This window comes from Apodemus sylvaticus, chromosome 6 (assembly GCF_947179515.1).
Source record: "Apodemus sylvaticus chromosome 6, mApoSyl1.1, whole genome shotgun sequence".
Classification (NCBI taxonomy): domain Eukaryota; kingdom Metazoa; phylum Chordata; class Mammalia; order Rodentia; family Muridae; genus Apodemus; species Apodemus sylvaticus.
Genome location: NC_067477.1, coordinates 85,225,566 through 85,238,861, shown reverse-complemented (window position 1 = coordinate 85,238,861; position 13,296 = coordinate 85,225,566). Strand labels below are relative to the sequence as shown.

The following is a 13,296-nucleotide window of genomic DNA, read 5'->3' as shown; positions in this document are numbered from 1 at the left end:
CTCCCTCGGTTCTGTCTGTCTTCCTCATTCATCTCGACAGCCATGCCTCTCATGACTTCTGATGTGCTTAGAATGTGAGCTCATACTCACTCCGAAGTAACTGGGATCTCTGCAATCATCATTTTGGACTTAGCTCACTTTTCATTTATGAATGTCTATCAATAGATCTCAGTCCTTGCCAAGAAAAAGAAAAAAGAAAAAAAAAGAAATGAAAAAGGAAGGAAGGAAGGATAGATGAAGGGAAAGAGACAGCAGACAGGCAGAAGAAAGAGAGAGAGAAAGAGAGAAAGAGGAGAGGAAGGGAAGGGAGGGGGGGAGAAGGGTGAAGAAGCCAGAGACCAAGCCAGGTACAGGAGGGTCATGAATTCAAATCTGTCATTAAAAAGAAGTAATGATAATAACAATTTCTACATTCTTAAATTAGACCTTCTTCATCTACAATTTGCGTATTGGAGTTACAGAAATCACAAACTGCCTCTCTCCCAAATGTTTCCTCAAACACATTGGTGATGTCGTATGACCATTTTTAATAGTTATGAAGGGCAACATTTTTAAGTTACTGCATTGGCATGTTTTTGCATTGGCATGACTTTAAAATCACTTTATTTTTTTTAGAGAAATAGAAAAATTTAAAACATCAAGAAGTCATGAAACATCTCCTCTCTCTCACTCTCCCTTCCCCATTCCTCTCTTTCTCTCTTTCTCTCCAGTGTGATGGAGTGCAGATAGATTTGATAAACATCTCTCTGGAAGGAATTGCAATTTTGAATATACCAAGCATGCATGGAGGATCTAATCTTTGGGGCGAGTCTAAAAAGAAAAGAAGCCATCGACGGATAGAAAAAAAAGGCTCTGACAAAAGGCCCACTCTCACAGATGCTAAAGAGCTGAAGTTTGCAAGTCAAGGTAAGATTTCCCAAAACTATACATTAAATTGTTTATAACTCTTGCTCCAAAGGTTACTTTAAGAACAGAAAGTCTTTAAGATGCTTATATATGATTAAATTATAGAGGAATCTAAAATTATATACATCTAGGTTTTACTTCTTTTCTACTCTTTCAATGGAGATAGCTTTTCTTCCAGAGAAAGCAAAATGCACATTATGTGTGCAGTGAGAATAAAATAGAAAATACTATACTCTGATCTCTTTTGGAATTGACCCATCCTAAATGGTTGTACCAAATACCCAGTTCTTTTGTAAAAGACTTTACTCTTGTCTCTTTAGGCAAGATATGAAAACAAACTTGTATTAAGTTACTATTCCAAGGAACATATACATGAAAATGGTTTATTATGAAAATGGTTTGATATGCTTTTATCTGCTTCTGATTTTCTAGAAAGTTAATATCCACTATAAGAGCCCTGATAAGCAAGGAGCAAGGAATAACAAACATATCCATATGTGGGAATATATTTTTGATGCCATTATAATATGTATATTATAGAATGACAACTAATTATTGATAGATATTATAGTATTTTTAATCTATTATCTAGATATTATAATATCTATTATCTAGAGTGAAGATAATCTCCATAGTTGATATATATGTACATTTCTTTAATATTTTTCATATCAAAACTATATCTAATATTATTAATAGCACTAAGAAAGAAGAAAGTCTGTTGAGACACACCTGAGTATTCCTTCCTGAAATTCTGTAACTCTGATAGCTAAGACAAGAACTACCAGAACTTTAAATGGCCTGTGGGTAAATAGAGGGTTATACAGAGTCAGACACTATCAATTAAATAAAGACAAGAATATACATTTTATTATCTCTGTAGTCAAAGCAAAATATGAATAGTTTATAGAATGGAGCCTCAATATAAGTAGATAAATAATACATGAAATGGTTGGTACTCTTGATATTCTCTTATGTACCTGGCACAAATTTAAGCTGTGGGCAATGACTTCTGTTAGTTGAATTTAGTATCCCAAAGAGGCAAACATTGAAGGAGAGTGTGTCACATGTCCTTCATAAGACCAACTCAATGCAACCTGGTAGTGGCAGACAATTTGGGCAAGAAACCAATTAAAACATTTTATAGGAATGAGTACAACTATAGAAAATGACATAAAAATGGAATTTTGAAAAATGTATATACAGAAAACATGAGCAGCTTGTCCTATATGACTAAATAGAAAACATGTACAATTATTATTTTGTAGAAATGTTGACATGAATATTGTTTTTATAATGAACACTAAATAATTTATACTAAATCTATTCAGGTAGGATATGATATTCATCATGGATCAAGTTGCATGATTTAAATATAATTAGATTTGCTTTTAAATAGATGTAGATTTCTCAGATTATCTGTAAAAATTCTGAATGTTAGAATAATCTTAGGAACTTAGTAAGAGTAAGATCAAGCTGTAAAACTTCTAATCATTATTATATGGTAAAATGTATTTATTGTTTCTTAAGTTACAAATATTTTTGTTATACATATATGTAAAATATGTAGTAATTTTTCAGGTTTCTGTTCTAATATATGTACATATACATAGAATATATATATATTCATATATATTTCTATATATTGAAACATATGGCATATTCTTCTCATCTATTCCTAACAATTAGCCAAGTAAATAATACTCACCACTGAGCTCTTCAAGTCTGTACGGCTCATGACAATGCACTTCTCAGGCTGATATGTGACATATAAGGCATGCCCATATCACTCTTCTTTGAACTATCAGGCATGTACTTCATAACTGCCCATGACAAACTTTTCTTTTTTGGTTGTGTACTGCATAAAGCTACAAGGACACCTCCACATAAAACCAGATACACTGAAACTAAGAGAAAAGTGAAGAGTCTTATTCCTACTTCCTCCTCTCCACTGCAAAGTGGTCAGAGCCAGTTTCTCACGAGTAGGGAGAAAGGAAAGAATGCAGATACGTGGGGATTGTGGCTCAGAAATGCTTTATCATATGGCGCTTTTTGGACGTTGTTATCTGAAAAGTAAGAGACGCATGTGTCAAATTGATCAGGCTCAAGTGTCTGCTCCCTTTCTTAATTAACTTGCTGTGCTTACACTCCTGACCTAGTTGTATTTCCAGATAAATTATCATAATGTTCTCTTTGAATATTTTAAAACCAATTATTATTGTCTTTCCTTTATTTTAATTTTAGAAAGTAAAATCAATTTGATGTATTTTGAAATCCTGTGGCCAAACATTTCTCAAAAGACTCCTAAGTTTCGGTTTAATATTTATTCTGTCAATTCTTAAGTGTTATACTTAATGTGTAAAAATTAATTCAATAGTAAAATTAGCCATATGTGCCCCTTTCTTGAATAATAATATTTTTAGTACTTTATTTTCTTAATTTGTTGATACAGAAACAGGTGTGATATTGTGTCATTACAGACATGGTTTTGTACTCTTAAAATATGTATTTATAAATCATTTCAGAATTTATTATTGCATTTTCATCATTTTCCACATCTCTGGGTCTTCTTTCCATTCCATAGACATGAACGTTGTGTTCTCATTATTTTAAAACCATGTTTTAAAAAGTCCTGTTAGCGGTGCTTATATTCTTTTAAGTATGTGGCAATCCACTGGAGTGTGTTAGAAATACCAGACTCTCTCTCTCTGTCTCTCTCTGTGTTTCTCTCTTCCCTCCCTCCCTCCCTCCGTTCCTCCCTCCCTTCCCCCCTCTCTCTTCCTTTCTCTCTCTCCATCTCTCTCTCCCTCTCCCCTCTCTCCCTCTCTGTAACTCTGTCTCTCTCCTTCACTGTGACTCTCTCTCTGTGTCTTTGTTTCTGTCTCTGTCTCTCTCTTTCCTGGTAGTTATCAATTATCATTAATATTTCCAAAACTAGGGATAGGACTCCCCCTCCTTACAGGTAATTTTTCTCTCTTGGGCTGTGTCAGGCCTTGTATACACTGCCACAGTGACTCTGAGTTCATTCTTGTCTAAAAGACATTGTTTCTTCGAGTCATCCACCACCTTTGGCTCTTACCCCTTCCGTCCTGTCACCTGCAATGAACACTGAAACTTGTAATGAAGTGGATATAGTATAACTATCCTATTTACAGGTTAGACCTTTATAATCAGTTATTCTCAGCCCTTTGACCTTTGTACTTCTCTGTGTTAATCACCATTTATTGCAAATAAAAAAAAAGGAGCTTCTGCAGTGAGGTTTAAGAGATCTGGCAACTTAGGAATAGTAGTCAGCATGGGCATTAGAATAACTCTGGTGACATTTAAACCCAGGTCAACAATTTTTAGACTTATAAAACACCTAAGTGCAGCAGTAGGAAACTGAGAAATTACTTCTTAATAAAAAGAATTAAGAGAAAGTTTGAACTATATTTCAAAACATATATAAAAAAGCATATATATAAGTGCAAAGTGCAAGACTCATTTTGGTGCATGAAACCCTCAGGTCCTAGGCTGCCAGGATGGGAGATGCCTAGCAGGTTCACTTGCTTGCTGTCTTTGAGAGCACTCATGAGATCAAAATATTAGTCAGTGTTTTGGTTGGGAATTCTACTGCTGACTTAATTCAGAGTTGAACAAAATTATAAGTAATTTGCTTAATTATATTATCATTCCATTGAGACACAGTGAACTAGTTGGATACAATTCTGAAACATGCACTCATATGCTTCTCATTAAGCAGACATTTTCTTTATGTGTGTTTATAAATACAAATGAGTGTATTAAATACAGACAGCATTGCCTTTAAATGAAACAATGCAGTAGACCAAGTTATCTTCCATGCTCCTGCCGTTAATACTTAATCTTCCCCATGTCTCTGCAGCTACTGAGTTCATTCAAATGGTCCCTTCTTCTAAATTAACCTGAGAGAGATGTCTAATAAATTCACTCACATTAATGTATAAATGACTGATTGCAGACAAAAGGAGAGGTATTTGCATTTTAAAAGACATAAAGGCCTTCAGCTAAAACATTATTTTTCATCCCACATTTTACTGAGTTATAGCTGTGATTTTTCAGCAGTTCTTAAGGACTTAGTTCAACTTCATTGCATTATGTTGGGACACATTAAAGAAAAAAATTAATAAAAATAAAATAAATTATTCCCATTAAAATTGTTTTCCATATTAATGATTTTAAAATTATGAATACATTTATTTACAAATGCACACATAAATAAATCACCATGCTTTGAAAAGTCTATTCTGCAATAATCATTTAAAATAACATGTCTCTGAATATTTATTGGAGGAAACGTGAACACGTAGTATATACTATCACCATAAAACACATGAACCACCTGCAAATAAAAGACCTACATATTCAGATACTTTTGTTTGGCACAAGATCCAAATGGCACAAAGTAATCAGTGGAAGCAAAAGATGAGCAGCACCAGAATTTAAAGGCAAGAGTAGATCATTTGATAATAGCGCTTAAGCTCATAAACATGATGTGTTAATTAACTATTTCCGACACATAACAAGCTTACTCTCATTTGTAAAGCAACCAACTATGTGACTGTCAGAGTTAGTTTGATTTAAACGTATTCATCACTAAACTTCCTGCAAGGAGCCAGGCATAAAATTGAAAATGTTAATTCTGCGTGCACAATGAACAAAATAGAGTAAATTAAATTTGGAGTGAAAGTCTGAACCAGGTAGCAAAGTCCATGCCACACATTCGTAGGGACAGAGGTGAAAACAAATCATGGTTAAATGGCATCATTAGCCAGCACAGTGAGATAGGAGCAGGTTGTGGCCAACACTCCCCTATCTATTGCTATGATATTCAAATGGTATAAAGATGAAAAATATTAAAATTCCCTTTTGAAAAGCATTTTTAACTGAAGTATGAGGACTTCACAAAGAATTGAGTCATTTTAGTTCTAATAGATTTAACTTCAAATGGAAAGAGTCAGTCATGCAGCTTACCACTAAGGTATTGCTAGTTAGTACAGATGTATAAGGAACAACATAGAAAATTTATGTGGCTTCATTACATATTACATATCTGCCTATCATGGCAGTCCCAACATTATACTACCAAAATGAAATATAAAAAATGGAAAACTAAAAAGTAATGATATTGCCACAATTCATCAAAGCATTGCCAAAAGTTATTAGAGGCTGACCATCTTGAAATTATTAACAATTTGAAAGGATTCCCCAGCATGTAATAAGGATACATGTTCGACTATGTTCATAGCAGCCCTATTTATAATAGCCAGGAGCTGGAAAGAACCCAGGTATCCCTGAACGGAAGAATGGATACAAAAAAATGTGGTATATATACACAATGGAGTACTATTCAGCCATTAGAAACAATGAATTCATGAAATTCTTAGACAAATGGATGGAGCTGGAGGACATCATACTAAGTGAGGTAACCCAGTCTCAAAAGATCAATCATGGTATGCAGTCACGAATAAGCGGATATTAGCCTAGAAAATTGGAATACCCAAAGCATAATCCATACATCAAATGAGGTACAAGGAGAGCAGAGGAATGGCCCCTGGTCTGGAAAGGCTCAGTGCAGCAGTATAGGGCAGAACCAGAACAGGGAAGTGGGAAGGGGTGGATGGGAGAACAGGGTGAGGGAAGGGGGCTTATGTGACTTTCGGGGATTGGGGGTCCAGAAAAGGGGAAATCATTGGAAATGTAAATAAAAAATATATCAAATAAAACAAAAAGAAAGTTCAAGATTCAAACTCTTTGTATTTATACAAGATAGTCTGGCTTTTATCACACTTCTAAATTTTTAAATACTGTTTTATTTGTAAGATGTTGGCTGCAAGCAAAGGCTTGACAACTACTGAGCAAAAGTTATTACATTCAAACTTTAAAGCCAGAAGAGAAAGGAGACGCTTACAGGAGCAGCTGAACTTCTGCTTGAAATCTCAGTCACTGGGTAACTCTATTCTACAGACAGGTATGGCCAGCCAGTACCTGTCAGAGAAAAGTTTATCCTAAACTAATTAACATGTGATGTCATCCAAAAATTTTCAATAATTTCATTTACATTTAACATGGCCAGAATATCCCAACTCCAACTTGTCACTCACTGATAGAAAGTGAATTGCTTATCATTTAGCCAATTGTTTAAAACTCAAAGTCAAATACATACATGTGCACACACATGCATACATGCACACAGGCACACACTCATGAACACAAGCATCCACAGACATGCACACACACACCTGCACATCCAAAATTACATGTACACACAGACACACACACATAGACATGCATGACCACATAGACACATAGATGCACACAACTACACTAATACACACCAGTGAACTTGTACCTATGCATTACTTTTCTTTCTGGTGAGGAATAGTGTTGTTTTATTCATAGTAGTGATGAAACAGTAAATTAACTGAATCAAGAAATGCAAGTATTCATAAGACAAGGTAAAAACTATGTAGGTAAGCTAAGAAAAACTAGAGTTTAGAAACTTTAAAAAAACAAATAAGCAAAAACAAACAAACAAACAAAAAATACCTAGTGATTAGGGCCAGAAGAGAGCTCTGTGCTCATAGGTGCTTATTGCTAACCCTGACGACATGACTTCAATACCCAGGATACAATGATACAAATGGTAGAAGAAGAAACCTGACTACCACAAATGAACTCCTGACCTCCACACACATCATAGCACATACATTGCCACATGCTAATACATACATGTGAATGAACATACATGCTAATACAAATATTTTTTTAAAAAACCAGCCTATAATGAACTGTGTGAATGTTATTTTTATATCAAATGTACTCTATGTGAGTTCATCCAACATTAAGCATTTCTGTAGTGTAATATTATATAGTTAGAGTTTTCTAGAATGATTTATAGGTTGCAGTCACACCAATTAATCTACAATGGCTAGCTGTGAATGAAAAGTCCAATAACATAGTAGTTGCTCAGTTCCAGAATTATGGACGTCGCCACTGGTTTTCTTTAAAAGATGGGATCTTGAAAAAGTAGACTCCATTGCCAGTGAAGGACTAGGTGTGCTAGCATGGCAAAGGCAAGCACGCAAAGAGCGAATCTTCCTTCTTCCATGTCCTTATCTAGAATTCTTCTTCCCACTTCAAGATTCCATTCAAAAGCCAGCATCTTTCTACCCTCACAGGTCTGTACTAGAAATGGATTCACTCATTTCAAACCAAGCACATCATTCACAGGTGTGTCCTCCAATTCTAGACAGTAGTTCATTCCAGGTGCCATCATTGACAACCAAGAATAGCCATTGCAAGTTCACACTTGCCATCTTGACACACAATCTTATCTCCATATGTCATGATTAATTTCTAAAAGAAAATAACCAGGTTATCAAAAATGCCTAAACATAAGTTTCCCACATACAATCTCAAATGCATTATAAATTTAGAATAGATGACAATATCCTCTGGGGAGCATCCCTTCAGTATTCTCTCATTTGATATCACAATGTATGATAAAGAAATTGGATGAAAATACAAATATATGTACAAATGGAATCTTAATAAAATGCAAACAAAGCACTTGTGTCAATTATAATCCTGGGTTCTAGAACTGTTCACATGGCCTTAGCATGTATTTATATCTACTTTACTACCTATTCTGTATTTCCTCTACCCTCTGCCAGCACCTCAGCAGGTTTTGTGTCTTTTTCTGAAGGAGTGACCCATACCTACATTACTGACAGGTCTGTATCCTTTGTCATCCTGCCTGAATTAGGATAATGTAGTTTCCCACTGTATTTAATCACAGGACATGGTAGTACTAAGAGATGCCCTAAAGGATCTCCTACACTCCAAACATAATCTTCCTTACCTCCATTGTGGAGAAGCAATCAATTTTTACATGGTAATCTAGAACAACCACCCCTCCTGAAACTGCTATTCCTTTATTCTCTTGTTGGTTTAAGATCATTAGAAGCCCAAATGATTAGGGGGGAGTCTGAGTTTCCAGTTCAATGGAATGTTGGTTGTGGCTCCTTGCAGAAACACTCTCTGTTCTAGAACAAAAAAAAAAAAAATCTAGCCAAGGATAACGTAGGGTTTCAGGAACAGGGAGCAAACTCCTTGCAAGTCACTAGGAGACATAGTGAGGGAAATTATTCCCTTTTTAATCCTTTGATTCCTGGAATTCTATATCCTGGCTATGGGAGAAACCAAACCATGTATTTGATGTATTTCCTTCTCAAGAACCCTGCCCCAGCCCTCCAAGCTGTTGCCACATAATTGGTGCTATAACTGTGATTTCAGAAGGTCATTCCATGTTTCTAGCAATACTGCTGCTTCAGGATCATAGGGGAGATGGTAAGATCAGTAGATTTTATGATGGTGGGCCCATTTTCACACTTCTCTAGCTGTGTGCGAAATGAGTTCCTTGGTCAGAGGCAATACAGTGTGTACTAACATGATAATGGATAAGGCATTCTGTAAATCCATTGATGGTGGTTTTAGTAGAAGCATTTTGTGCAATAAAGGCAAATCCACAACCAGAATAAGTATCTATTTCAAATACCAAACATTTTGTTATTTCATTTTGAATTCATTCATTATAGCACTAAGGAAGAAAGACAAGAGACAAAAGATAGACAAGTAAGTGTTCTGATTGGGTGATAAGGGATTTCATCACATCATGTGGCTATATACATCATCACTTTTCTTATGAATTGAAGAAATTAGGAAGAGAAAAAGGGAAATAACTCAATACAAACCACATGCATCAACGGGAATAAATTGGAAAATACTGCAAAGCTTTGGCAAGATTTAATATCTTCTTTTGCCTGTGATGATAAACAAGATAATTAATTCTGTCTTCATCTTTTAAGTGAAGATATGAGTGCTAAGATTGGATTCTAATGTATGTATACTGTACATTGCATTATGCAGATAGCTGCACAAAGAGGAGTAAAGTACTAGGACTGTCACTTTCTGTGCCTTGAACGAATCATACACATTAGCAAGTCTATGCTAAGGATATTTGTTCCCCAATTGTTATTCATTCTCTACATATTTCTGTGGGCTTTTTAGGGTAATTTAGAAGGTAGTATCTACCTTGCCTAAATATAAAAGCAATGCTCATCTTAGATCTGTAGATGCTGTATTTGGCATTCAAAGCCAGGCAAGCAGAATGACTTCCAAACATTTAAATTCAGTGATTAAGTCAATTAAATTTAGAAACAAGAATAGGATTTCATGCTGCACAATTATACCTAGATGTTAAAATTGTTGAAAAAAAAAGATCATGGCATTTGAAAGGTTTCATTTCACACACACACACAAAATGCATTTAACAATATCATAATTTCAATGGCTGAAAACAGATAGATCCAAACATTTGCTATTTAGTAACCTTTAAAGGAGATGTCTCAAAATTAGTTCTTAATTGTATGTTTTTAAACTGCCTCTTTAGAAATGTATCAGCATTTAGAAATGAAGTAATTGCACATACTTAATAAGGCTACCTAAATACCAAAATTGAAATGAAAAACTATATAACGTATCTTGGCATCCTAAAGTGATAACACATTAATATATTTTTATGATGCACAAAGGTGCATGTGTGTGTGTATGTATATGTAGGCATGTAGATATCGAATACTGAATAGATCAATTGTCATCCTCAGTAATGTTCATACCCTTTTGAAACTCTTCCATTGGCTGGTATGCTGTGGAAGCTATGTATGATAGTCTGATTGGCTACCAAGAGCTAGAAATTCTTTTATATTTGTCTTTGTGACACTAGGATTTCAAATGGGCAACACCACACCTGACTTTTTTTTTCTGCATGGTTTCTGGGTATCAACTCAAGTGTCTTTATTCTGAAAAGAGCCATCCCAGAGAACATCATTGTTATATTTTATACATAAAATATATGTATATATGCATATATTAAATATATGTTAAATATGGATACAGTCCTAAATGAAAGATAGCAATAGTAGAACAAATAAGTCAAGAAAAAGTGCATAAAAATTAATTTTTAATAGCTATTTCATTTTGAAAAAAAACAAATCTGTATCTTAGCAATAAAATATAGCAGGATCATGAGAAGACAGAGATTTTTCTCTTTGCGGTTCTTATTTAAGATACATAGTAGACCTCTCACCTGACACCTGAGACAAAATATTTCAGTTGAAAAGTATTGAATACTGTCTAAATTCATTCATGGCTACTGATTTAATTGTTCCTTCAGAGAAAGATGGAAAATATAAATGTTTTTAACATGTTAAATTATACAGATGATGGTGGGGGTATTGTACCAGTAACAAAATTAGTTTATATTTCCCTGTGACATATATACATTCCTAAGTCTACTAAAAGCAATGTCAAGTTTTTATCCAGATTAAGAGTGTGTGTGATCGTAACTAGACTCAAGTTTTGCTGTAACTGAAATCATGTGTGTGTGTGTATAGCTATGTGAGTGCATGCAGGCATGCATGTTTGCATGTATGTGTGTGTGTGTGTGTGTGTGTGTGTGTATGTGTGTGTGTGTAAGGTTAAATCAGTGAGGAGTATATAAGCAGTGATTAATTAGCAACCCATAGAGACTGCATTAAAATGTAGAATGTTTGTGTATACGTGGGAGTGTTTTGAAGTTTCATAATCCAAATATGAAGCCACCATCCAGTCTTCCTCAATAGCAAGTGCTGGGGCAATCTTGCCCTTTCAGAGTGATAGATAATTTGCAGCTGCAGTGATAAATGTCCCTGGACTTACTTATAATGACTTGTCCTATTATCAAGGTTCTGGGAGAGATTGATGACAACAAATTAGAGAGGAAATTTTAAAATTGTAAACATGGGATGACTTTATCGAGAGTGAACTTAGATTAAGATGTCCCCTCACTATTTTGAGCTCACTTTGTTTTCCATCAAGATAAAACGTAATGCCTACAGCCATCTGGAACTCAGTGGCTCTGCCTTATGGAAGAACCATCTATCTCCCTTGAAGATTTCAATACTGGAGGGATATTGAACTTTTCTCTTAATTATAGATTTGTTTCCAAACATTTCTGTTATTGTGATGAAATGGACACTGTCTAACACCTGGTTCTTCTGGTATGCACATATAGAACTCACTGAAGTGTATCCCAGAGAACAAAGAAGCCTGTTTCTTGAATGAGTCAAATCCTACCACCTACTTATCTTTAAATAACAAGCTCGGGTTCACCAATGCAACTTGCCACTGGAGTTCCATGGCCATGAATTTGGGTGTTGTGAATATAGTCTCTTATTCTAAATATCTAATTAACATATGAATAGTAGCTTCTTGGACAGTATCCAGCCCATTGCATTTTTGTGGAAATTGATAGAGATGAAGCTCACAGTCTCTCTACACTGACTAATAAGAACAGTTTCCTTGTTCTTCCTTAAGCCAGCACTATGCATTTATAAAATCAGGTGTCCTTTTTAACTGCATGTTTCAGACAGTCTTTTTGATGACTTTCCATTATCAACAATTAATCAGATTAAGCTAAGCATCGAGGTTCAAATGTTATAAAGCAGCAGACATCTGAAATAAGGCTAAAAATCTCCATGGATAAACATGACTAATTTAAATGGACCCAAGGGAGCTTTTTTGAGAAAGTTCAAATGCCTGATGAATTCCACACTGTTACTCTAATTATCCCATAACAAGGCACAAAATAACAATCTCATTTCTTCCTTATATTTACAAAGCTGTTCCCATATCCTTATATTTCACCTGTTCAGGCACTGAAGAATTGCTCCTCATTGAGAGATTCATTAAAACAGAATAATTATATTATATTTCACAGATTGGCAGAGAGAAAATGTATCTTTGAACAATTCCATTTCCCCAAAGAGTTGTTCATTTCAGAATTGCAGACAGGTCTATTAAGTATTTTCTCCCCCTTTTAAATATGTCAAAGCTAACCATTAATACTGAAAGTACTAATCTTATTCTGATTTAATGAAAGAATTAGCTGCTATTTGTAAAATACATTTTTGTGAATGAAACACAATTATGACCATATTTTCAAAAAACCCTATTAACAACAAAATCACTGGAATCTTCATTTCCAAAATGATTTAAACTAATGGTTCTTTTCTTCAAATCAGTAGAATGCCACCTTTTTCTGCACTAATTTTTTTAATCAAAAAATCTACATAAAACAGGTTTTCTCACTAAATCTGTAGCATTTATGTTTTTAGAATATCTAGTTAGAATATGAGTAAAAGAAAACTCATCCAATACCAATCAATTTAATTTTTAGATTTTGGTTTAGAAAAAGATGATGGAACTGTGGTTAGAAGTCTTTCATACTTTAAAAACACATGGACATAAAAGATAGCAACTAGTAGCACT

At 34.6% G+C, this 13,296-nt stretch overlaps 1 protein-coding gene across 1 annotated transcript in view; it reads left to right on the top strand.

Annotated features, from left to right (window-relative positions):
* Dgkb (diacylglycerol kinase beta) overlaps nucleotides 1-13,296 on the top strand; it is a 750,451-nt gene that overhangs the window by 561,836 nt on the left and 175,319 nt on the right. The window contains exon 22 of the mRNA XM_052185925.1: nucleotides 711-906. Within this exon, the coding sequence (XP_052041885.1) occupies nucleotides 711-906 (196 nt within the window). The remainder of the gene's footprint in view (nucleotides 1-710; nucleotides 907-13,296) is intronic.